The 27678-nt window shown below is 37.9% G+C and overlaps 1 protein-coding gene across 14 annotated transcripts in view; it reads left to right on the forward strand.

Moving 5' to 3' along the window:
- The window catches only part of DIAPH3 (diaphanous related formin 3), a 560663-nt gene that overhangs the window by 184177 nt on the left and 348808 nt on the right, over nucleotides 1-27678 (forward strand). For all 14 annotated transcript variants that reach the window (XM_086328449.1, XM_086328451.1, XM_086328462.1 and 11 more), the window contains 6 exons: nucleotides 10859-10969; nucleotides 11256-11374; nucleotides 12177-12293; nucleotides 18296-18414; nucleotides 21101-21165; nucleotides 26544-26648. In XM_086328449.1, the coding sequence (XP_086184575.1) occupies nucleotides 10859-10969; nucleotides 11256-11374; nucleotides 12177-12293; nucleotides 18296-18414; nucleotides 21101-21165; nucleotides 26544-26648 (636 nt within the window). The remainder of the gene's footprint in view (nucleotides 1-10858; nucleotides 10970-11255; nucleotides 11375-12176; nucleotides 12294-18295; nucleotides 18415-21100; nucleotides 21166-26543; nucleotides 26649-27678) is intronic.

The raw sequence follows: 27678 nt of genomic DNA on the forward strand, positions 1-27678 counted from the left end.
GTTTTCTCTCTTCTCTTGTTCAAACCTGTGTTTTGGGGCACAGGGTTGATGGAATTGTGGTATATTTTTGTAAGGAATGGAATCAAAGTGTGGGAATCCTGGAGTGTTTTTGGGGGGCTGTTTTACTTTTCCTCTGCGCCTGTGTCCTCAGTGATAGCATGCTGCACCTTCCCTTCCTACGGTGTCTTCCTGATCCAGTGTTCCTGGACTTGTGGCTGGGAGGGTCAAGAGCACAAAGGATCTGTGATTTCTTGCCACTCATAACCTGCTGTGTTTGTCTGCCACCCTTGTAGGGGTGCTGCTGTCCAAAGACACGGACTCCTAGGTCTAAAACAAAGGACTCCCTTTACTCACAGGTATAGCAGTAGCTCGAGCCCCAGATTCCAAATGGAGGGGTCACGTTAGAGCAAAGACACTCTGGGCAGCAGTTACTCTGACCAGTACAGGCTGTGATGAGATTCGTTCAGTTTGTCTTCTTGAGTATTCGATGAAGCCTGCTGGTCAGCAGTGCTTCAAGCAGCAGGTTGAGGCTGCTCTGCGCTACTGACCTTAGCCCTGCCTCTCAGATCGCAGATCCTGCCAGCCAGACATAAACCACTAGAGTCTATGTTGCTGCTGCTGCTGCTGTTGCTAAGTCGCTTCAGTCATGTCCGACTCCGTGCAACCCCATGGACTGCAGCCTACCAGGCTTCTCCGTCCATGGGATTCTCCAGGCAAGAACACTGGAGTGGGTTGCCATTTCCTTCTCCAATGCAGGAAAGTGAAAAGTGAGAGTGAAGTCGCTCAGTCGTGTCTGACTCTTAGCAACCCCACGGACTGCAGCCTACCAGGCTCCTCCATCCATGGGATTTTCCGGGCAAGAGTGCTGGAGTGAGATGCCATTGCCTTCTTCAGAGTCTTATGTTAGGACTTCAGAAAGCTTTCTTAGTTTCTTCTGTTGCAGTTTCACTGAAGCTTAGGTTTGAATGATTGCACAGATTTTGTTCAGCAAGGTGGACATCGGGGCAACTCTTTCATCCATGACAGCCCTGAAGGTGAGTTGAAGCTGATGAGTGCCTTCTGGGGCTGACGCCATGTCATTGACCACTCCAGGCAAAGCCAGGGCCATGTTTCTCAGGGCCTGTTCCCTTAGTGTCTCATGGTAGGGATCTGTCTGCTGGGGCACGTATGTACTTTCTCTCCAGGAAACTTTCCAGAGGAACCAGAGTTGCCTCAGGGTAGAAAGATGACCACAGCTATCTAAGGCTGTACGTGTACAGGTCCTGATTCCTCAGACAGATAAACACCTCTTATGCGTGCCTCTGAGGTGCACGTCCGTGTTTTGCACTGAGAGGCAAGTAAACACCTGGCTTTTGAAGGTGCAGGTGCTCCTGGGTGGGACATGTTGTCTGTAGTTCTCGGGATCCCCCAGTTGGGATCTCTGTCAGTTGGAAAGCTGCTGGGTGACAGTGCTTTCAGTGAGGCCTCCCAGCTGGCTGGTCAGAACATTGAGTCCAGTCTTTGTTTTTGAAGGGGCTGTGTGATGGCCTGGCAGAGACGGCAGCTGAGTCACAGGAGAGGAATTTTCAGCTTGGGGAGCACAGATCTTTCAGAATGGGCTTGGGTCTGCCTGCCCTTTTGCTGGAGGGTGGATGCAGTCTCTGTCTTCCAAGGTGGTTTGTTGTAAAGACAGCCTGGTAAAAGTCTTGCAGAAGAAAAGTGGTCTCCACCTCTACTTGCAGTGCTTTCAGACCCCTGAGAGCCCCACGCAGCGTTTCCTGGCGGCGGCGAGCACAGCCCTGCCCCTCTGCCCGTCTCCTGCGTGGCTTCTTTTCCCTCAGTCTGATGCTCTTGGTGGTGTTTCTGTACACTTGCTGTGCCTTGATGTCACGTGCATGGAACAAAGCCTTCACTCATTTTGGTTCGTGTGACAGTACACTAACTGCTGTTTAAAGGGAAATGTGTTTTCTAGAGTTTCTCATCAGAGAGGAGGAGAACGAGCCCCATCAGAAAGCAGATGTGAGTGAGGGCCTGTGGGGCCGCACGGCTCAGAGGGGTAAAGTTCTGGTTCTCTGGTCTTCGATGTGCTGATGCCAACCTGTAGCAGCTTTAGTTTCTGAGCTTGATCAGAATATATTTAAATATAAACATACTTTAAATATGGGCTTCCCTGGTAGCTCAGATGGTGAAGAATCCACCTGCAATGCAAGGGATCAGATTCGATCCCTAGGTCAGGAAGATCCCCTGGAGAAGGGAATGGCAACTCACTCTACTCTTCTTGCCTGGAGAATCCCATGGACAGAGGAGCCTGGCGGGTTCAAAGAGTCAGATACAACTGAGCAACTAACACATGCACACGTGCATACATACTTTAAATAAACTTAAATCCGTAATTGCCTCCAGGTTTCTCAAAATTTGACTTAGTATTCTTAGATACTTACAGTTAGCTGGATCTTTGCTGTATTTCTGTGGACCACTCTTATTTTTTACTGTTTTTTTGTTCATTTGGCTGTTTTGGGTGTTGGTTGCGGTGCATGGATCTGCGCTCTGTTGCGGGGTCCTTTGACACAGGGCAGGAACTCTGTAGTCTGGCGCTCGGGCTCTGGAGTGTACAGGCTCCGTACTCATGGCACATGGCATCCTAGTTCCCTGGCCAGGAACTGAACCCGTGTCCCCTGCATTGCAAGGCTGATTCTTAACCATTAGGCCACCAGGGAAGTCTGGACTACATAGTTTTTACTAATAACCCAAATCTTATAATTTCTCTTCACCCATTATTGAAGCACATAGCCATTATTCTACTTCTTTCTCTTTTTTTAATTGTGGTAAAATATACATAACATTAAATTAGATAATTTGAAAATAATACTCTTGCTGCAGCTTGCCTTGTGGAACCAAGACTGTTCATCTGGGTTGGCTGGTGGAGCCCATGGGAAATGCAGCTCTGTCACACCTGTTGTGATGGGTGTCCCAGGGCTGCAGCCGGGGCTGTTGGTTGTTTATACTCACTGCAGTCAAAGATTAAAAGTACATGTTCACGGCTGCTATAAAGACAGAGGTTTCTTAACTTAAAAAAAAAGGAGGGGGGAAGCTTCTTCAGTCTCTGTGGATTTTGTTGACTTCAATTACAGAATAGGTCTGTGACAGAGGTTTCTTAACTTAAAAAAAAAAAAAAAGGGAAAATAAAAGGTTTATCAGTCTCTATGGATTTCATTGAGTTCAATTACAGAATAGGTCTTTGCAAATTTGATTGGATCAAATTTTTCCATTATACTAAAAAAAAAAAAAGGAAGTTTTTCCTTTTTTTTAATGTAAAAAATTGAGGGGCTTCCCTAGTGGCCCGTTGGTGAAGATGCCACGCTTCCAGTGCAGGGAGTGCAGGTTCAGTCCGCGGTCAGGAGACTAAGACCCCACAGACTGCACAGCACAGCCAGCCCCCTAGAAAGATGCTTACCTGTTGGATAACTGGTTTCCGTTCACTAAAGTGTTAGAACCAGAGCAGGAAAAGTGACCTTCCATTCAGCTATCACTGTGCTTTGAAATATGTTCAGTTCAGTCGTGTCTAACTCTTTGCGACCCCATGAATCACAGCAAGCCAGGCCTCCCTGTCCATCACCAACTCCCGGAGTTTACTCAAACTCATGTCGATCAAGTCGGTGATGCCATCCAGCCATCTCATCCTCTGTCGTCCCCTTCTCCTCCTGCCCTCAATCCCTCCCAGCATCAGGGTTTTCAAATGAGTCGACTCTTCGCATGAGGTGGCCAAAGTACTGGAGTTTCAGCTTTAGCATCAGTCCTTCCGGTGAACACCCAGGACTGATCTCCTTTAGAATGGACTGGTTGGATCTCCTTGCAGTCCAAGGGACTCTCAAGAGTCTTCTCCAACACCACAGTTCAAAAGCATCAATTCTTCAGTGCTTAGCTTTCTTTACAGTCCAACTCTCAAATCCATACCTGACCACTGGAAAAACCATAGCCTTGACTAGACGGACCTTTGTTGGCAAAGTAATGTCTCTGCTTTTGGATATGCTATCTAGGTTGGTCATAACTTTCCTTCCAAGGAGTAAGCGTCTTTTAATTTCATGGCTGCAATCACCATCTGCAGTGATTTTGGAGCCCAGAAAAACAAAGTCTGACACTGTTTCCCCATCTATTTCCCATGAAGTGATGGGACCAGATGTCATGATCTTAGTTTTCTGAATGTTTAACTTTAAGCCAACTTTTTCACTCTCCTCTTTCACTTTTAGCAAGAGGCTTTTTAGTTCCTCTTCACTTTCTGCCATAAGGGTGGTGTCATCTGCATATCTGAGGTTAATGATATTTCTTCCAGCATTGGGCAATAATTGACAGATATGACATTGAAGAAAATGTTACAATGCCGGTTTGAATTTAGCCAAATTTATTAGCTTTTGTTTATTTCCCTCATGGTTAAGACTCTTAAGGCCCTTAGGCTCAAAATGTACCCGAGTTTAATTTTGCCCACAACCAAAGGTCTTCCTATAAGGAATCGTCATATAACTTCCTATAACTTGATTGACTGTTTCTTTTTGTTTCAAGTATCTCCTACCCCCTCAAAAAAGTAAATGATAAGTAAAGTTACTTTTAACATCAAGTAAGTCATTCTCACATTTATTGAAGGCCCAAATGAAGACTACAGGGTATAGTTGGACATTTTATTTTATTTTATTTTATTTTTTTATTTTTTTTATTTTTTATTTTTTTCATATTTTATTTTATTTATTTATTTTTTTTTTTACAGAGTCCATAAGCCTGTTCTATACATCAGTGTCTCTTTTGCTGTCGTGGACATTTTATTTTTTAAGACCACTGTTGGGGCCTTCCAAAAGGATGCAGAGATCAAATTATTTTAATTCCTCTCTGTTTTTGATTACTACTTTTATTGAAGCTTACAACAGTATGGTTACTGTATCTGTATGAATCAAAAGGTTAATATATTAAATGAACAAGTAAATAATATGCCATTAAGCTAATAAACATTAAAGAAGCAAGAGTAAAATAATATTCTAATGTAAACTCATTGTCATTTGGAGTACACACCTCAGTATAGTAAACTAGTGGGTAACATTTTTATCCTAGAGTATACTGCCAATTTTCTGAATCTATGTAATGCGTTTTATCACTTATGCTATAAGAGACCACCAGAAAGATGAAGGTAACTCATGACTCAAGGTAACTGCAAAGTTTCATAATTAACCAGTCAATTAATTATTCAGTGATTGCTGTGCTGGGTTCTGCTAGATATTAGAACAATAAAGATGAATGAAATACACTCCTTAAGTTCTTAAGAAACTGATACTCAGGAATTCAGAGCTTGCTAATATTTCATATGAATATTGCGATACTAGAATCTCAACAAAATGGAAGAACACAGAAAGAATTCATGGATATCTCAGGGGGAGTGTCAGAATAAATCCTTAAAAATCTTGTTCTGTCTTGAATTCAACTGTCCATATTCATGTAAATTAGAGCCTCTTGATCCTGTAATTTATTTGCCTGAATTTGTATGAGATATATGCAGTTACCACAAGCTCTGACTTGTCCTCTTACTTTGTCTATCATTTATAGCAATTTTATTAGAAATATAAGTAAAGTATAGGACTTTACATTTGCTGACATAATCCAACCTTTTTTGAGTTTGTCTTCGTAATGTAGTAGTCAGGTTGTTTATCTTCTCGATTAATGCTTGAGATTTTAAAATTCCTGGGTATTTCTTTTGTTGCACTGGAGGCAAGATATTTGTCTATAAGCATCATTTACTCATTTTAGCTTGATAAATGTGGAATTTGATTGTGCAAAGAGAGACAGATGATTTCTGCTGTGGAGCTAAGAAGATGAATAGCTGTATAACCTGTTTCTTCCAGGCACAGATAGCAGGTATTCACAGATTCTGATAGAATTGTTACTTAAGTACTTTACTGGTGCTGGTTTGCAGTCTGCATTCAGCTTGTGAAGCTGATATGTGTTCAGTGTAGTATCGCCATCATTTTACATATGGAAACATCTCCTCATATTCAGGATGAACCTGTTGCCCAATTGTGAGCTTTCTAAAGAACACTTTCTTTCGCTGTTTGTTGGATACCTTTTCAGTTCCTTTGGCATAATCTTGGAGAAAGCATCTGTGTTGTTGGCCTCGGCATAACCCGAACAATCCCGTGGTTGGTCTTAAGCATCACAGCTCTCTCTTAGTGCGCCTGGAATTTTGTGCTCAAATTTGTTAGTCCAAAAAGGGTTGGGAACCGAAAGTTAAAGATACATAAAATGTTAATGTTTTTTTCCTTTTGTTTTGCACATAGTGATAGATAGCATTACATTAAATTATGTGGTAGAGGAAATTTAGGTAATATGTATTTACATATGAAGAAACCTCCTCACTTCATTTTCAAGGGTGGAAAATTACTTTGCTGATTAAGTGATGTTAATTCCTGTGTGTGTCTTTGTCTTGCTGTTTAACTTCTTTCTACTTCCAGTGAGTTTCCTTTGATCATTTACCTTGTTCTAAGATTGCCTTTGACAATCTCTGTCCCTCTTATTAAATATCCTTGCGAGTTTTGCTTACAGTTTATTTGTCCCCCTTTCTAGTTTATGGCCTTGCTGATACTTTCCCCACTATTTGTGATTACGGTTTTGGCTACTTATTTTCCTCATCCTTGGCTGTGTGGGTTTTGCTGGTCTCAGTTTTTGCAGTGCATTTTCAGTTTGTTGCTACTCTTGAGGAAATCCTGAGCTATCCTGAATTCTAGCTGGCAGGCCTGTGCGCATGTGTGCAGACATGTCTTTATAGCTAGAAGTTGTGTTAAAAGTAGCTTTTCTCATGTAAGGTTCCTTTTTCATAATTGGGGCAAGAGTAACAATTAAGTTTATAGCATTTACTTTCTAAATCATTAAAATGGAGTCCATGATCTAACACCTAAAAGATGTCTTAGTTAGAAACCTTGTTTGAACCAAAGGTCAATAAGCAGTGTTTCTAAAGTGTTATAAAGTGTTAATAAAGTGTTTCTAAACACGTGTTTGCAGTAAGGAGGAGAGTATTTGAGGGTCAGTTTAATCGTATGCTTTCATGTACTGGTTGTTGATGGGACATAAGAGAGAGAGTTTTCCATGTGGAAGAGCAGTTCTGTCCCTTTGTAGAAACTGCTCGTTGTCACCAGTTTGCCAAATGCAGTGGTAATGATCTTATTTGACACAGTTGATCACTCTCTCTGTTGACACACTTTCCTCCCATACTTTTCAGACTTCTCCTTGTTTGTTTTGTACCACATTATAGCTTTCTACTTTTCTTTAACTCATTTCCCCAACCTGCAAATCAAAACCTAAAGTTGAAATTGATGAAACTGAAATGTCACAGCCAGTTCTTGGACCGCTTCTCTCTTTCTCTCTTCTTTTCTCTTGATGATCATCTGAGATTTGTTTTTTACATGCAATTGCTATGGTAATCTCTTTCTTGATCTAGGGTCTCCTATATCCAATTTCCTTTTCTACTTCTTTGGATAAGGACCAATAATAGATATTTCCAACTTAACATCTCTAAAACTGAACTCCTGATCTTTCTTCCCAAACCTTTTTCCTCTGTTTATCCTTATTTATTTTCCATCTTAATAAATGACTGTCAGCTTTTCAATTGCCTGGTCAGAAGTCATGGAGTCAGTCTCGCCTCCTCCCTTTCTTTAGTAGTGATTTCTGTCTTGTCTTTTCATAGTTGTGTCCCCAGTACCAGCAAGTCCTTAGTAGACATCACTAACAGGCTTGGAAGGAATGAAATGCATAACCTAATGAACAGAGAGGGTCTGATGCCCAAAGATAGAGCCTTTATTTAACTTAGGATGCTCCTAGGAGGAGGGCAGAAACTCCTGTTTTCTTACCCTCTTCAGTTATCAGTTCTGGGGTGAGGTAGCTTTTGTCTGCCTTTGAAACTGTTAGTATGGCATAGTTAATGCAAATTAATGGAGATCATATATGCTATGTAATTGGAACATCGATCAGAACATGATGATTAATTCCTTATGATGAATATCACAATTTCATTATTTCCTGGAGTTTCTGTTAATATCCTAGCATTCAATAACTAATTTTTTAAATGAATGTGTGATTCTTAATGTACATTTCATTTTTAAAAGCAGAATTTATTCTAGAGTCCTGTGAAATTTCTTTCTCTCCTTGCATTTCATGTGTCTTAATACTCCTACCTCCTATCTTGTTGAGAAAGAAAGGTGGGAGAACTTGCGAATTCTTTTCTTTGGTCTCAACCACATGTTCACCCAGCCATCACATGTTTTAGAAAGGTTGTTCAAGACCTCCTCATTGCTCACTGAGGTTACCACTATGATAGCTTTATTTCCCTGCCATGCTATGTGGCATGTGGGATCTTAGTTCCATGACCAGGGATTGAACCTGTGGCCCTTGTCTTGGAAGCTCTGTATCTCAACCATTGGACCGTTAGGGGAATTCTAAGATCACTTCTTCACTTACTCTGTTACCTCTGTTATTTCCTCTCCTCTGCATGAAATCCTTTATGATTCTCCCTATTTCCAGCTGAACCAGCACTCTCTGATTTGGCCTAGGAGGCTGTGCTTCATCTGTCTGGCCTCATCTTTAATGAGTCCTTCCCCTGCACTCCCACTTCCTACCTTTACAGACTGCTCAGAAAATCTGAATTCCTTGTGATTCAACAGAACGCCCCAGGGCTTTGAATATGTTAACTCTTATATTTGAACACCTTGGTCTTCCTCTTCATCTGGCTGCTTGTCTTCCGATTAATCCTTGAGAGTCAGTTCTGTTCCTCAGCTGTCCTTGTTTTTGTTACTGTCTCCATATGCTCACATGGTATATTCTCATAAATCTGTTAGAGTGAATTTATGTTATTGTACCTACTTATCTTCACTAGGGTAGCCAACATGTGCCTTTTGAGTTCCTGAGCCTTTTCTGCTGTCTATAGAAATTTATTTATATGCTGGTATGCTGTATCAGTGTGAAATCATGTGGTAAAACAGGTCCAAATACCTCAATGTATGTATTAAAAACCTAGAAGAAACTCTTTGGTCTTTACCTTGATTATAGAGTTTTTCATCTGTAAGAAAATAAATCAATACATTTTACTGTATGTAGACATATATTTACAGGATATAAATTAATCAAAGAGTGGGTATAGGTCATGATAATGGTAAATTACCATTAGAATTGGGAAGGGATCTTAAAGAATTAAATTCATTATTTCAGTTTGTCAATTTCCTATTTTTCCTTTTACGGGAAATTGCCTTTGAAGTGTTTCCTGGAAGCAATTTGGATGATCCTTTCCCTTTCTTTCTCCTCAATTTTGTGCTAATATTGTTCTATACATATTGACTTTCCATTTAGGTGATATTTGCTGCTAATTTTTAGGTTTATTTTTGCTGCTTTCTTTGGGTTGTCTATAATTTGCATCTTTTCTGGAAACCTGGTGACTAATGCTAATTTAATTTCTCTGTACGTAGAGAAACATGATTCGTACGCTGTTTGAGATCTTTTATAATGCTGAAAAAAATTTGTGGTTACTAGGTAATGACTGGCAAGGAAGTGCAAAGAAAGCTTTTTAAACTTGACTTTTTGACATGAACTGTTTACAGCTGAGTGAACATGTACTGAAAGATAGACTCTGTTTTAAGTTTTTCTTTTCTTTTTTTTCTAAATATGTTTTTCTTTTCCCTCTCTTTCAGGTTTTGACAGTAGAGGCATGCTGGCTAGATTTTAGTGTTTAGATATCAAACAGAACAATTACAATATATTTCAACCAGCTGGAACTCAGACCCCTGTTGGTGTCTTAATCCCAAAATGGCATTTTAAATTCATATAAACCTTGCCTTAAGGGATGGAGAAAGGACAATTTAGAGAACAGCATGAGGTTAAACATATTGATCAGTAGGCTAGTCTTTCTTGTTGGCTTTTGGTAGAATGCAGACTTAGAAAAATAACCATCAACAACAACGAAGAATTCTTTGCTTCCCTAGAAACTACCTCCTTTGTTTTCATTATATAGATTTTTGATAATGAAAGATACAATTCAACCAGTGATTTAAAAAAACAAAAACAAAAAACGATATCCAAGTTGAAAGTTGGAGTTCCAGGGTAAAAGTTGAGAAAAAAATGAGTTTTTAATATTTTAGCTCAGTTGGCCATGTTATTTCTTTATGTCTTCTTAATAAACATAACATACAGTAGGTCTGAATTTTTGTCAAAGTGCAGGGACCAGTGCCTGGTCAGTTAAGGAAGTAAGTAAGTGTTAGTCACTCAGTCGTGCTCTACTCTTTGCGACCCCATGGACTACAGCCCACCAGGCTCCTCTGTCCATATGATTTTCCAGGCAAGGATACTGGAGTGGGTTGCCATTTCCTTCTCCAGGGGATCTTCCCAACCCAGGGATCAAACCAGTAATTAGCCTTACAATGTTCATAATACAGTTTTTGGTTATAGCAACCACATTAACTAAATTTATGCCTTAGTTAATTCTTATTGACTTAAAGTCTTTGAGTTTCTCTTGATGAATAGGAAGTTATTTTATTATCCTAGTTTAGGTAAGTGTTATCTAAGGATATTTATAGTTTTTCAACTAATGTGTGTTCAGTTTATGTCTTGTGTGCATGGAATGATATTTTTGGACAAGAACTTAACTTTTGGTTGGAGTGAATTAAAAACTCCTCTGAAAATATATTTCTTGCATAATTTATAATTGACTAAAGTATTTTACATTCAAATTATCGTTTTAATAGACTCACCTGTGAAGGAAGATATTTGAAAATACTTGGAACACAGCCTTGATGTCTCAGTTCTAGTACTCCTTTTTCAATGTCTGATCCAAGTCTAAGTCTTGCTGTGTAATTTATTACAGGTAGCGTGTATGCAGCTCATCAATGCCCTCGTTACATCTCCTGATGACTTGGACTTCAGGCTTCACATCAGAAATGAATTTATGCGTTGTGGATTGAAAGAGATATTGCCAGTAAGTGCCCTGCAGTCTCCTTATTAATATTTAAATTAGAGAAGTACTTGAGTAGGGGGAAATTTAGATAAATTACTTTCAAGAATAATTTATCTATGGGAAAAAAGGCTTGAGTATAAAATCTGTTTTTGAAATACAGACGATAAGTTTTGAGTATTAGTTAACACTTTAAGTCTTTGAATGCTATAAATCAAGTTGAGTGGTTCATTTATTGTTTATATTTTTCATTAATTTTGTGTATTATTAAAACCAACAGTTCCTTATAATTTCTATTTAATATCTGTAGAATTTAAAACATATTAAGAATGATGGCTTGGATATCCAACTTAAAGTCTTTGATGAGCATAAGGAAGAAGATTTGATGGAGTTCTCCCATCGCCTCGAAGATATTAGAGCTGAATTTGAATATCCTTTTGTGTGATGTCCAATCAAATATGTATTAATTACTAATAATTACTGCTAAATCTTAAACAGTCAGCCCCTAGCCCTAAAATATTAAACTTCAGAAGCCATTTCTAGGTAAACGCTATAAAATCAAAACTTTATTGAATCAGAGGGATGTTTGTGTAAACCTTTTTATTAGTTTCTATGTGTTTTTATGAAAACATGCTTATATAACTGAATGTGGCACCTGAAATCTGGATGCTGTAGGCCTCTTAATGTGTACCTGCACAGTCTGTTCTTTCTGTTTGGAGCCCCCTTGCCCATTGCTTTCCCGCCTTAGGAGGAGGCCCCTTAGCCTGCTGGTTATTTCTGCCCTGTACCTTGCGTGTATTTTCTTAGGGGCCTTTGCTGGCTGTGTGCATCTGCAGATGTCTGTGTTTGTCCAGAAATGAGCCACATATCTGTCCTCCACGGGGGAGCGCCACGGTAGGTAATGCCTGGCACCAGCTCTCTCGGTCATGGCTGCCCCAGAACCCAGTGCAGCCTTTGTGACCAGCTCTCCGCCACTTTCTGCCAGAGCGTCTTGGCTCAAGAGAGTAAGATTGGTTAGAGTCGACTGTGGAGGAGAAGCCAGAAAGTATCAGGTGAAGTTATCATTTGCACAGTTTCCCTCTGTATTTTATTATATGCTTAGTCTATACGATACCTATTTTAGAGTAAGACAGTAATCTTTTGAGGCCTTACACAGCAGATTCCGTGTCACATTACTGTAGTTATTTGGTGTAGAGAATAAATAAATCCACATATTCCTTAATCAATTTACTGAAGTGAATGATCTTTACAACATGGTGTGGAACACAGTTAAGGAAACCAGAGCAGAGGGATATTTCATTTCAATTCTGCAGCATCTTTTGCTGATTCGAAATGATTATTTTATAAGGTAAGAGGAAGCTATATTCTAATATTTTCTTTCACTAATAAAATTATATTGTGAAATTCACCAGCTGTTTGATTTGAGCATGCACATATTTTTAAGATTTCTTTCTTTCATAGTATTAATTCATAGTATGCAGTGTTTCCTATGGGCATATATTTAGATAGATGATGGTATAAAATGATACTACTATTACTTTTTAAGCTCTAGCAGATTCTTGGTTACAACTTTTCATCTGAATAAAAATAAGAACTGGCAACAAATTTACTTATTACTAATTTATTGCATGATGGATAATATTTTCTGGTTAGTCCTTAGGCAGTAGGAATGGTGTTGATAAGTTTCTTTTCATAAGTTATAAAAAAGATATTAAAACATCACTTTTATTAGTGTTTAAGTAGGGCTTCCCTGGTGGCTCAGAGGTTAAAGCTTCTGCCTCCAATGTGGGAGACCTGGGTTCGATCCCTGGGTCGGGAAGATCCCCTGGAAAAGGAAATGGTAACCCACTCCAGTATTCTTGCCTGGAGAATCCCATGGATGGAGAAGCCTCATAGGCTACAGTCCATGGGGTCACAAAGAGTCGGACACGACTGAGCGACTTCACTTTCAAGTAGCTAGAAAGTTCCTTAATAGTACAGTTAAGTTTAATGTTGCTAATGTATCAGAAAGCTAGACCAATAACTTTTGAAGTCATTTGATTATACCTTAGACATCTTAAGCTCAACAAATTGTTTAAAGAAATTAACTGTTATCCATATCTGCCTGTAGTTGTATGGGTTTCCCAGTTGGATCAGTGGTAAAGAATCCACCTGTCAATGCAGGAGACTCAAGAGATGTAGGTTTGATCCATGGTTTGATCCTGGCATAGGAAATGGCAACCCACTCCAGTATCTTGCTTGGAAAACTCCATGGTCAGAGGAGCTTAGCTGGCTACATGCATGTCCATGGGGTCACAGAGTCAGACACGACTGAGTGACTGAGCACCACCATCTGTAGTTATATATGGATAGCAGCACTGAAGCTGCTCTATTGTTAAGAAGATTGAAATGGTAATATGAGTGAGACTCCTAGCCAGATATGGTGTATGCTCAATAAATATTCTCTATACCCTCTTTCCTTTTTTATTACTGTTTTATGAAGGAAGCTAAGATCTTTTGAGTATGAAGCCATTTTGGCCACCTTTAACTTTGCTGAAATTTTTTTCTCAAATACAGTGGATAGTATGTCTTGTCTTACTCTGATTTCAAGTAGGAGTTGTTAGTTTCATTCAGGCTGTGTCCTCTGGGTGATGTCAGAGGGAGTAATTTAGGTTTTTGATGTACCTAACAAGTGAACAGAAATCTAAACAAGGTAAAACTTTAGGTTGAGATGAGTATGACCACCTGCCCTACCTCATTCCTTTGTAGAATCGGTAAATCCCAAGGTCTTTTAAAATATGAGTCAGGAACCTGTTTGAGGCTTCATTTGCTTGTTTCTCATACTTTATTAAAATAAGACAGTTTATTGAACCACTCTATAAATGCTAGATAAAAAATACTAATACTTGATTAAATAAGATTTTTGAGAATCATGCTGCTGCTGCTGCTAAGTCGCTTCAGTCGTGTCCGACTCTGTGTGACCCCATAGATGGCAGCCCACTAGGTTCCCCTGTCCCTGGGATTCTGCAGGCAAGAATACTGGAGTGGGTTGCCATTTCCTTCTCCAATGCATGCATGCATGCTAAGTCGCTTCAGTCGTGTCTGACTCTGTGCGACCCCATGGACAGCAGCCCACCAGGCTCCTCTGTCCATGGGATTCTCTAGGCAAGAGTACTGGAGTGGGTTGCCATTTCATTGTACTCTTCTGAAAATTTAAAAGTAAACTTGAAAGTTTTACTCATTCTAAAGTAACCCCATCCTTTTCTTGATCTCTGTATTTTCCAAGAATTTAAGACTGTTCATTGCTTTTGAAGGTTTGAATGTGTCTATAGTGTGGAAAAGGGCTTCTCTGGTGGCTTAGTGGTAAAGAATCTGCCAGCAATGCAGGAGCCTCACAAGATGTGGGTTTGATCCCTGGGTCGGGAAGATCCCTTGGAGGAGGGCTTGGCAACCCACCTCAATATTCTTGGCTGGAGAATTCCATGCATGGGAGCCTGGCAGACTACAGTCCACAGGGTCGCAAAGAGTTGGACTATCCCTGAAGCGACTTAGCACACACGCATAGTGCTGCGAAGGAGGTTATTTCTTACTTAGGATCCTAGTCCCTTATATCTGTGCTCTAGGGGACATGTGGTTTTTAAACCTCAGAACAGATTAAAAAGCACAACTCTTGTGGGGAATGCTCAGGCAAGCCTATCACTTTAGTAGAATCAACTGTCTAGAGAAATATTACATTGTAGTGTTACTGAAAATACAAGTCTGTGTGTCTGACTCACAGTGAGGCCAAATAACACTAAGACATGGAGTTTGGAACAGAGAAAAGTTTACTGCAGAGCCAGCCAAGAAGATGGGTAGTTCATGCTTTAAAAATCCCAAATTCCCCCAAAGCTTTCAACAAAGCCCTTTTATAGGAAAGGTGGGTAGGGACGTGGTTAGTTGGTACAGACTTCCTGGTGTGAAATCCTTGTTCTTGAAGTCAGGTCACATTCAGGTGACGATGTTCCTGTAAATCTCTACCAAACAAATGTTCTTCTCTGTCCTGAAAACAAGCACCAAGTCCTAGGGCACAGCTCTCACCCTCCAAAGCCCAGGTCCTGGCCAAGAGGAGGCCCACCTCGGTTGGCAGCTCCCTCAGGGTCAGGTTCCCAGACTCAATCCAGACGTCATCGCTGAGGAGCCCGGTGCCCAGGATCCAGCTGGCCCTCCATTCCTCAGGCCCCCAAAAGGGGGCAGGAGGCAGGGCCCATAGTCTGCGGCCCAGCCGGACGGCCGCCGCTCTCCGCTCACAGAGACAGAGGTTGCAGAGCGGTTCCCCAGGGCCTCAAGGCCCCGGCTCGTGGGTGGCCGTGGGGAGGTCTCCGGAGCCTCCGTGACGCACCTCCGGCCTCCTCCCTGGGTGCCCAGCTCACCCTCTGGTCCCAGGCCAGGGAACGGGTGGGAGGGCCCTGGCGGAGGCCAGGGTCTGCTCTCCCTGACTCCCCGTCATGGCCGCGCCCCACTCTTGGTTGACCACTCCACCCACCGTGGCTTCCTGACAGGTGGTCGCCTGTGGGCGGGGCCCACTGTAGCACCAACCAATGACTGAGTGGGACCTGTTGCCAAGTAACGGGCAGAGTACTGTTGCCCAGCAACAGCTCCATGCTAAGGGCTGCCCTCACTGTTCTCTGTCATAGTACCATTATCAAAGTTATATTAGTGAGCCATAGAAGTTCCCCTCCTTTCCTCAGTTTTTCAGTATCACCTTTGAAGTTGGATAATCATCTGTGTTCCCTTCTTCCTTGGCTCTTTCAGCCCAAGGCCCTTGGTATTCATTCCAGATGTGGTTGCTATGAAGGCAGAGTTCTTCTTGTGACTGTTTAGTAAAGATCCCATTGGTTCTTTCCCATGGACCAAAATTCTCACTTATTTATTACTATTTGTTGTTGTTTATTCTTCTTTTAAAAATTATTTATTTTATTTTATTTTTTTATTATTATTTTTTTTATTCAATTTTAATTAAAAAAAATTATACATGTGTTCCCCATCCTGAACCCTCCTCCCTCCTCCCTCCCCATGGGCTTTACAGAATTTTGTTGTTTTCCATTAAACCTCAACAAGAATCAGCCATAGGTGTACATATACCCCCTGCCTTTTGAATTTCCCTCCCATCTCCCTCCTCATCTTACCCCCTAGGTTGTTTATTCTTATAGTGGGAATATACTTATTACAGGATAGAGTCAGAATTATGGTCATTTACATAATACTTTTGCTATATATTCTTTAAAATTTTTTTTTGTTATTTACCTTTTAGTTCACATACAGTAAATTTTACTTTTTGTTGTGCAGTCCTATGTACCTTGTTCTTTTGGGTTTACCTCTTCATTTTTTTGGTTTTGCTATCTCAAATGGACCTGGATTTTACCTTTCATAGGTCTTCAGTTTTCTGGACATTTTCACTTGAACATTTAGAATTAATATTGATAATTAATAAAATTTTTAAAGCTTTTAATAAGTTATTTTTCATTGTAGACTGCAAAATATTCTCACTTAAAAGAATCCAATCTATGAATTTAAATCTTTGCTCAATTTTGCTTTTGGGACAAAAGGAAATTTTACTGAAATGGAACTCAGTTGGAAAGTAAACAGCAAAGGCCCCACGAAAAATCAAATGCAGCAAGATAATTGGAAGGTGAATAGAAGATCAAATTCAATTCTGTAGCAAATTATTGATGGCTTATTGTGTGCAAAATAGCGTGTGAATTGAATGTGCATGGAGATAATTTCTGATTTTGGTAAAAAAACTGCAGAGAAAGTGAAGGTGACTTCAAAATATTCTCCAACAAAAATGACATTTTATATTTATTCCTTAATTAGGTTGTTTACATATTCCTCTGACATATTCACTACCTTACTAATATCTCACATCGAGATTATTTTCTAGATTTACGTTTATGGAATCCATAAGTATATTGTTCTTTACTTGTACTGCCTTGCTGAAAGAGTTTCTGTATCAGTTTTCATCTGCATTATAAATGAGCTCATAATTTAGAATGGTGGAACTGAGAAAGCATTTAATGAAATTATGGTTTTAAAAAAATGACACAAAATAACTTGTGTTAATATAAGAAATGTTTTATTAAAATAGCATCAAGATGACATTAAATAAGAGTAAAAAAGGGACAGAATGTGTCATCTCAATTTTTAAATGTGATAGAAATGTGTGCAATTTATATATTAATACCTCAAGTGTAAATGTGGTTGTTATAGCTAAGATATTAGCTAGGAGATTATTTCTTTGAAAGAAGTTGAGAAAATTGAGGAAAGCAATGATTAGGCCTTCTTGCCTTGATCTGTACTTAAGGATACTCTCTTGAATACTGTTACTCTATGACAGTTAATGAACATTTTCTTATTTGCTAATGTTGAACTGTAGTTTATTTTATTCAGTGTAATAAATGGTTTATTGGGTGTAAGTAAGTAGGTCCAGAGCAGCAGATCATAGGTTATATGGATGGAAAGCTGAAGTTGCTGAGGTGCCATCACATAGTGAGAAGGAGGTGGAGAGGAAAAACTGTGCAAAATGTCATTGAGAAGAAGTAAGTCTTCCTGGGTGGTTGGGATGGAGGCCTGTGCCCCCTGCCCCTGCCCATAACTGTAGTTTGGTTTTGTTTGTAGAATCTTCTGGAGACTTTTTTTGCATTTGTTGGCTTGAGTTGTTTCAAAGGATGTTCTTTAACTTGTTACTCATACAGGTGGACTGAACTTAATTGTAGCTACAAATGAAGCCTGCTTGAGGATTTTAATTAAATTTAAACATTGGAGAAAAATTGTTAAACTGAATTTTTCTAGCTTTCTTTTAAGTAAAAAATATTCTTTTGATACTATTTATAATACACAGTATTCCAAAAATGTAGAAACACAGTGAACTGTATGGTTTTAAGAAACTTCCAGATAATTTTTTAGAAAATATGTCTTCTGATTTGTAAAATAAAATGAGTTAATGGTAACCCTTTTAGTACAGTATAGTGATAGGCTGATGATCTCTGCAGAGGACTGTGTTTAAGCATGTATCAGTATCACTTCATTTGAATATTCTCTTTTTCACTGCCTACTAATTAAGTCAAGGTTCTGACTTTCATAAGAAGATGATCTTTAACACACTGTATTTGTAACTAAAAGATTATGAAAACATTAATGTGTTAAAATAATTAGAAGGAAAGTGACATTTGTATTTACTCTCACTCCCATGTTAAGTCTGTTATATCAACTGTTAAAACTGTGCAGTAGTATATTATTGAACTGGAAATCAAGCTACTGAATGAAATAGCTTTGTTTTGATGTAAAGTTACACTGATAAATTGAGTGTACCTTTATTCTTTTCCTTGGTTCTAGGCAACAGTACTTCAAATTAATTGATGAGTGTGTATCTCAGATTGTACTGCATAGAGATGGGATGGATCCAGACTTCACATATCGAAAAAGACTAGATTTAGATTTAAGTCAGTTTGTTGGTGAGTGTGTCTCTGTTATTAAAATGGAAATACCTTCTGTCCCTTACCCATGGGTTAGCGCTAGAGCGTTGTTTCTTGCAATGTGGACTCTGGAGGGTCCTGGATACCCTTTCAGAAGGTCCTACTAGTCAAATCTATTTTCACAATAGTACTGAAACCTTATTTGCCTTTTTCACTGTCTTGATATTTGCAGAGTAATGTTGAGAAAACTGCTGGCACGTTGTTGTGAAGCAAGGCAGTGGCACCAAACCCCAGTAGCCCTGGGGTTCTTTGGTAAAACAAAAGAAATGAAACGAAACTGCTATTTTTTACTTAAGAATGTCCTTGATAAAGAATTAAAAAATAATAATTTTATTAGACATTTACTTTTGTGTATACTGTGTGAATATATTCTGTGTGAATATATTCAAAATTCAATATATTGTATTTGTGAGTCACTTGTGCTGCAAACCGGAGACCACAAGGAAGTACTTGTATAATTGTCTGAGTTGCCAGCTGAGATGCCTGCCTTTTTTTTTTTTTTCTTTTAATCTTTGAAAAAATGATTGTTATACAAATTGTGGCTACTTAGATGTGAGTGTTTGGCACACACTTTCCTAAAAATCAAATGAAGATAGACTATATAAAATATAGTCTATATATATATAAAATATATATATATATATATATATATAGTCTATAAAATATATAGACTATATAAAATCCAAGCATTTATATAAAAATTTGCGTTTGGAAAACTTAGATTTGCTACTGTCATCTTGTCAGCTTTGCAGTGCTAAATTTTTTTTCTGATGAGATTAGTGGTGATATTACCCTATATGATTATTTTGACATTGTATCATGAGATGTATCACCATCTGAAGGATCTGTATGACTCTGTAAACCACTCTTTCCCATATGACCAGGGCTTGATGTGTCTAAATGATTTAAAAGTAACAGAGTGCAAAACAGTCTTTGAAATGATATGTGATTCCACATGGTAACTAATGTTTAAGAAGTTACCATATGTCAAATCTTGATTTAATATTCAAAGAGTATTATTTGCATGAAGTTGATTTTTTCCTCATAAAATATTTGAGTTCAGGAAGAAGTGTGGGATGTATAGAATGAGAAAGTAGTAGATAATACTAATGATACTGAAAAAGCAAATACTTGTTTCTCTCCCTAAGAGAGAAGACATTAGAAGTTCCTGGGGGTGGGAGGGACATAGAAATAAAGGGAAATATTCTCTAAATAGGTAGCAAACTAAAATATGGAATGATTTTGAATAGTGTCTGAAGAGAAAGTTTTTCTACCTGGACATTAGGAATATTTTTCTTGAGTAGGTGAGAGGTTTTGACATTGAATTCTTGAGAAGGAAATAAAATCTTTGAATACTTATTGGCTATATAAGTGAAATTAGTTACATAGTTAAAGAAATTTATTGTTTATTGATTATAAAAGTTTCAAATAAACTTATAGACACAATGAGTGTCACTGTGTTAACATGTTCAGATGGGAGACAGATGTTGGAAAGTATAGGGCACAGATAACATACTAAGGGGGATTCAAGAGATGCTCTCTGTGTAACAAGAATCAGAGGATTAAGTATTAATTTAGTGCTACAGAGCCAGCCAAATGAACAAAAAATTATAGAGAATTGGGATTATACAGGAAAGTGTTTTCTTAGGAAGTTATCCATAATGCCCTACATAGTTAAATCAAGAAATAATTGTGTACATACTGTATTTAGAGTTAAGAAGCTAACCACCAAAGTAATCTAATATAGAAAGAGCTGTGAGTGGTCCCACTTAGGAAGCGGGACTAGTTTTGGATGTAGTGATTTGGTTGATTCTTGTTTCTCATAAGTTGTTTTGTAGTATGTTTTATTAAACAATGTTCATTATTACTTTCATTAAAAAAGAAAGAAGGGATATAGTAAATCATGAGACATCCGTATGAATTACTTCTCCTGTGAAGTATCCCGTCAGGTGGATTCCTATCAGAGCCTTTTAATCTATTATTAGTGGATATTTAAGTTATTTACAGTTTTTTGCTAACAGTATTTTAATGAATATTCTTACTTAAAAGCAGAGTCCTAAAAATAGGATTACTGGGTGAAAGAAAGTATTTAAGTTTTTGTACATATTGCGTAGTTTCTTATTAGCAAAGTTCCTTAATTATACTTCCAGCTGCTTTTAGGAGAGTTGGGTTCCCCATGCTATCTCCAGTACTTGGCATTAGGGATTATTTAATCTTTGTTTATTTCTAATTAAATATTTTTATGTTTTCATATTATTAGGAAAATTCAGTTATCTGTTCTTATGACTTATCAATTTTTAGATTTTTATTCCTAATTTTATGCTTATTGCTATTTTACATTTTCCCCATTTGTATTGGTTATCATCTTCTCCTTTTCCTTCAAAATATGAACTGAGGATAGCAACCTTTGGGTGTTCTATATACAGTTGAACTCTCTCTTCCTTTTGCTTAACACAAGGTTAAAATTGTAGTTGGGTTTATCTTTCCTCTTATGTTTTATGACCTTGGTATCATGCTTAGAAAATCATTCTCCATTCCAACATTATATATTTCTCCATTTTGTTTATTACTGACATTATTTCTAATTTTTCTCTGTAATTTTTTTTCTCTGTAAACTTTTAAAGTAACAGTGAATTTAAGAAAAATTTTGTCATTGCAATTTTAGATATTTGCATAGATGAAGCAAAACTAGAAGGGTTTGAAGAGAAAGCATCAGAACTTAACAAGAAAGTAAGTAGTTTGACTAACTTTGCAAGACTACAGGGGCTCCTGCAGCTGTATTTCTGCCTCGGGGACTCTGTGTTCTTCCAGTTTCCTTCTTTACTTCCTTTGGGTGTTTGCACAAATGCCATCCTCTGAGGACTTCCTATTTAAACATTTAAACTCCTTACTCCCAACTCTGACCTTCCCTATGCTTCTGTCCTTGTTTTTCTACTGTTGTATTTATCACCATTTGATGTGCTACACCATTTATGTATCTGTGTGAGTATATGCAAATGTCTTGTCTGTTTCTCCCTCTGTAATAAAATTTATGAAGGATTTTTGTTAGCTTTATTCATTATCATGGCACCTAAAACAATTCCTGGACTGAAAACTAAACATATTTTTTGAATGAGTGAATAAATAAATGATTGACAGTATATAGAATCAGAATTTTAAGGTTGGAGTATTTCTCAAGGCCTCAGATAATTTAGGTCCTTAAGATTGAAATTATATCTAAAAATTTTAAGAGAAAGTTTAACTTGGTTTTGGTTTCGATTAAAGTTGCTTCATAAGACTAAGCAGAACCATTTAAAGTTGTCTTTTTCATAAGTCATAAGTATTGGATGTTAGCAGTTTCATGTGTTTCTGTCCCAGGAGTGTTGTTGACCATCCAGGCATCCCCCCTTTTCTTTAAGTTAGTGTATTATGCTTTTGTCTCTACTTAGTGGGTACCTATTACACTTGTTCTTTGATCTTAAAATTTTATTTTTAAATTTTATTATCTTTTGTTGTTGGATTCTTCACATTTTAAGTAGTTTATTCTGATTTTGAATTCTTGGGGCTGGTTCCTTTCATTGGAGGAATCATGGCAGTAACTGCTACCACTGCTTCAATGAACATTGTACTCAAGGAACATTTAGACTGAGTTAGGCACCATGCTAGTGAGTCTACATTTTTGATGTGTCAAGCCCTAAATGAACCTTGAGAGAATTGTACATTTTTAATAGACTTTTAAGATAGAACATCTTGAGTGAAAGAGTGAGTGAAGTCACTCAGTCGTGTCCGACTCTTTGTGACCCCGTGGACTGTAGCCCACCGGGCTCCTCTGTCCATGGGATTCTCCAGGCAAGAATACTGGAGTGGGTTGCCATTTCCTTCTCCAGGGGATCTTCCCGAGCCAGGGATCGAACCCAGGTCTCCCTCATTGCAGGAAGACACTTTAGAACATGTTAGGGCTTCCCTAACAGTTCAGTTGGTAAAGAATCCACCTGCAATGCAGGAGAGGCCAGTTCAATTCCTGGGTCAGGAAGATCCACTGGAGAAGGGATAAGCTACCCACTCCAGTATTCTTGGGCTTCCCCTTGTGGCTTAGCCGGTAAAGAATCTGCCTATTGTGTGAGACCTGAGTTCCATCCCTGGGTTGGGAAGATTTCCTGGAGAAGCAAAAGGCTACCCACTCCAGTATTCTGGTCTAGAGAATTCCATGGAAAAAAAAAAAAAAGAATTCCATGGACTGTATAGTCCACGGGATTGCAAAGAGTTGTACATGACTGACTGACTTTCACTTTCACATGGAGAACTTTGTAAGTGCCCTAAGACATCCTAAGTTTCGCCAAATACTTAGAGAATATTATCTCCCAGGCCTTTGGCTGCAGGCTCAGATTACAGCTGAGGATATTAAGATCGCTGTTTTTGCAAAGTGACTTAGTTAATGGGGGAAACAAAGTAATAGATACTTTAAATTACGTGTCATAAATGTTCTAGTTGATAGATGTTTGTGTTGTATGGTGACCTCTCACCCACTGACTCTGTGTTCCAAGCTCAGTAAATAATACTTCCACTCACTGTAGGAAGGGAGTAGCACGCTTTCAAGTTATTTGGTTTGAATGAATCTCAGATAGTTTAAATTGGCTTTTATAATCATTTTTTTTTTTGGTTTACAGTATTTGAATATGATAACTTTCTCAAAACACTGTTTTAAAATTGTAAGCTTTTAATGTAAATAGAAGAAAGACCTTGTTCAAGGTTAGTTGTCTTCTTTTAGTCAGCAGTTATGTGTCTTAGGTATACTCAGAAAATATTGTTCATTCCATAAAAGATTTCTATTGCCATACCATTTTGTATGTGTCAGCAAGAATTTTTTCTGATAGCTTTATAAGGACACATGTAAATACTTTGCTTTAGGCAGGAAGCTATCATGGTTGCTAGACACATTCTTTATTTTAATGCATAAATTTGAAAAATGAAGACTAGAAATGTCAGAAAGTACATAGAGAGTATTGAGTTATCAACCTTCTTGTATAGATGCACTAATTCACTTACCTGAGGGAATGAAATTAAGTAGAGCCTGAACCTTAACTGCGTTTCTTGACATTTTTGCATGTAATTTTGTAAGCGTAATATTGCTCTACTGACTCCTTTCGGAGAGGAAGCCTATCATTTCAGTTTTTGTAAAGTGCATCTTTAATGGAGATTCATTTTATCCTCAAGGCTACTGTGATTTGACTATGGATATTATAAAAATGCTAAAGCAAAGTTTACATTTTGTCTGATCCTTTTATAGGGGAGGATGTAGAAATTTCTCTCTCTTGTAAGTAATACAGATACTCTCAGTATGATAAAGTTAATTTAGTAAGCTTTCTTTGAGTATAGTAACTATGATTCTGGTTGTTTTGATAGTTTTATTTTTGTTCTGATAAATAATTCTTTTTCCTTCTGCATCTTATTCTAAGACCTAAGACAGGACAGTGTACATATTGATATTATGAGAAAGGCGGCTTCATTCTTACTCTCATAAGAATTTAGTTTTCTATTTCTTGCTAAGCAGCAGTAAACATCGACTGAGCAGTCATAAAGAGGAGAATAGCGAAAATGACCTCATAGAGATTTTTGAGACTGGGAGATTGAGGACCTTTATGATATTGACATGGTTATTCAACATATAAAGGAAAGTTTGACAGGAATTGGCTGATGATTTCACTCAACAAATGAGTTTAATTTATAAATATAAAGCTTTTGGAAAGGTGATGAATAAAGCAGAAAAATCTCATTATTAGTGAGCTTCCAGGTTGGTGAGCATTACTGAGGTGTATGATACTACATTTTGATAGTTTTATAATGCAGGATGATAATTGATGTTTTAGGAAAACCCTGTGTGGTGTGTAAGCCTGTAGGAAGGATCTCAGGTGGCCAGGGAACACTTGCCCTAGGAAGTGATGGCTAATGTGAGCCCTGCTGGATAGTGGGAGGCAGCAAAGTGACTATCTGAGGAGGAGGCATAAGTACATTTATTTTGAATTTCTTATATCAAGCTTAACATCTTCAAAACCAAATTCTTTATTCTTGTCTCTAAAAATGTCATTCCCTCAAATTATAATCGTTTTTTTGCCAGCTTGCAAAGCAACAGAACAACGTAGTTATCTTAGTTATAGTCCCTTCGCTCATTTCCTCTGTTCAGTCAGATGCTAATTTTCGATTCTGTTATGTATATATTCCCCCCCCTTTCTTTCCCTGTTTTCTTGTCCTGTTCTCTGATGTGCTCCAGCAGGGCTTGCATCCTTGCTTGGATAGCTGCAGCGCCTCGTTTCTGTGACTCTAGTCTATCTTCAGTCCATTGTCCGTGCTGCTGCTCGTTGGGTTTTCCAAAGTGCAGATCTGATTACATTGCTTTCCTGTGATAAATACTCTAAAAATTGTCTGTAGTTATTAGGGAAAAGAAAAAAGCTTTTTGGTTTATTGTAAACTTCCTTTCCATAGTTTCGCTCTGGTGTATCTCTAGCTTCATCCTCTGCAGTTTGTTCTCAGACTTCATTTTGTGGCCCTTACAAGGGATGGCTTGTCATTCATGTATGCACTGTACTAGTCACTATCTGAAATGCAAGCTACGCTTCTCAGCTAATGACTTAAGTTCTTCAAACCTTAGATCAAGCATCATTGCTCCAGGAATGACACACATGCCTCCTGTCCTTTCTCTATTGTGAATAATTTTCATAGATTTTGGATGGTTAGTTTGTTTTGATTTTGCCACCAGACACTATGCTTACTAAACACAATGATCATATTCTTTTAAACTCTGTACCCCTAGTCCCTGCCACTCTGAGAAACACGTAATAGTCACGCTGTTGGATATTTGTTGAATAAAGGAAAGAGGTGGAATGGGACCAGATATCAGGTGGTTCTTAGGTATTAGGTTAATAAGTGTGGTTTTTATAATGAAGCCACTAAAGATTTAAGACAAAGGAGTCATGATATGTGAGCTATCTTTTGGATGGAACAGCAGTATTAAAAAAACAAAGTTTGTAGAGAGAAAGACAGTATTGGTTTTGAAAATACTGGAATGCTTCCTTACTCTTGAAAAACCTTCCTTAGGTTGGAAATATATTTATAGACTGGTTTGCAGTCTGGAATGCAGTTGTGAATCTGGAGCTGGTGATGGGAACTTGGAAGCCACCAGTGTATGGAGACCCTATTCCTAATCCAAAGCCTAACCCTCATTTGACTGTATTTTAAAGTCTCAAGGCTACATTTGTGAACTATTTGTATTTTTTAGTGATTACTTTCTTCCTTTTTAAAAGGGAGTCAAGTACGTGTTCTTGATCATGAGACAGAACTCATGTTCATCTCTGCTAGTAGTGGGATTTTAGTGAAGATGATGGCCAGGTGAAACTGTTTTCAGTGCAGGATGGTGACTTGTGACAAGTGCCTATATCAATTAGAAGACTCATTGGATTTACCAAATTTTATCATTTGCCTTCTTCCTTCAAAGTGTGGCACTAAGGTCTTTGAAAGATTAATTTATCATTAATTTTCTAAAGATTAATGATGAAGAAGATGGAGTTTATCCTCTTAAACTTTTATGAAGGTTAGAACCTATATTGGGTTCTTAAGTTTCTGATGTTATTTTACAAAAATAGGAAATAATTGATGCATTTGCAAAGTGGAGTTATTTATTAATAAAAAAATATTGAAATGGAATTCTTTTAAATCATGTTGATAAAGTTGGGAAGTTTCAAGTATACGTTTTCACAGGTAAGGGTCAGGGAATTCAGTACAGTGCCTTGCTCTCTATTATTTTACACAAAGTTGCAATGATACTTGGGGACCCTTAAGAAAAATGCCAGCGTTCTGTAAAACTGTAAGCCCAGTTTGTTCTGAAGAGAGGAGAAGGTCACAGATTTCATTTCTGGCTTTGTCTGCTCCTTTGCAAATGAATGATTTTGGTGGGACCCTGAGAGACCTAGAGAAAAGCTGTGGGCGACTTAGCAGAAAGCTACCACCACTCCTTTCAGAAAAGTTATGTGCCACTAACAGAGCATTAGAGTCAAATTTCTTTATGAAGAATAGTGCTTTTTATTTTCATCTTTCTCTGTGTCTTGTATGTTTCTTTCTTTTTTTTTTTTTTCCAGTTTGAAAAAGAGTTTACCGACCACCAAGAAACTCAGGCTCAACTGCAGAAAAAAGAGGCAGAGATTAATGAGCTTCAAGCAGAGTTACAAGCTTTTAAATCACAGGTAAAATACTATCTACCTGGAGTGAATTTGGGTATTGAAAACTTACAGGGTAACAAAGGTTGTATCATGTCTTCACAGCATCAAAATTTTGAAACTTTAATTTTTCTTGTATGTTTTCATATTTTTGTTTATATATATTTCTATTCTGCTGTGTTTAAATTTTTTAAGTTATTTTGCCTTTTTTGTTTTTTTAATTTGCATTTTTTAAAATGTTTAATCTCTTCCTTGTGTTTCATTTGGGTTTTGTTCCTGATGTCATGTGTTTGCTAGATAATTAAGCACTAAGGGTAAGAAAGTCTTTTATTATTAGATTTGTCATTCATCACTGATCTTTATCCCACTACAGAAAATTGTTGCTCAAGCTATTTATTTTTCAAAACCTTCAACCTATGGGTACCTTGCAGTGAAAGATAACCTCTAGCTGAATGAGAACATTTTCTGATAATTTTTCAATTTCCAAAAGTAAACATTTAAAACACAACAAAAAAGGGAGCAAGTCTGGATTATGAAGTAGATAGCTCACATATACTCTCTGCACACAAAACAGTTAGGTAGCAAGAAATACATTATCTACATGTTTTACATGGATGAAAGTAAGGAAGTAGAAAATTCATAGCTAAATACCTTCATGTAGATTTACATGCAAGATGATGAGCAGTAAGTATAGTTTTGCTATCTTCCTTTCATCCTAATTTATGGTTATGTTGAAATAATGTTAGGCATACTTTTCCCTATGTTATTTGCAATTTTGTTCTCTTTTTTACCTAGTGTATAGTTTTGTTGCAGAGTCTGTCTGAAGATACTCTAGGAATTATCTGTTAGTGTTCAATTTGGGGGGAAAAAATAGAATCTTTCTATAAGAAAATTCTCAGTGATCGTCTTTCTCTAGTGCTGCAAGAGAAGGTACCACAGTTTGTTGAAAGTTTTCATCTTTCTTATGTGGTTCCCTCTCCCTCATATTAAAGAAACATTCGGCTGTGTTTTCTATATTTCACATTGAGCTTTAGACACTGAAATATTCATGACAATT

Source organism: Bos grunniens, chromosome 12, assembly GCF_055505025.1.
Source record: "Bos grunniens cultivar Pamir isolate PY7600 chromosome 12, Bosgru_T2T1.0, whole genome shotgun sequence".
In the NCBI taxonomy this organism is placed as follows: Eukaryota; Metazoa; Chordata; class Mammalia; order Artiodactyla; family Bovidae; genus Bos; species Bos grunniens.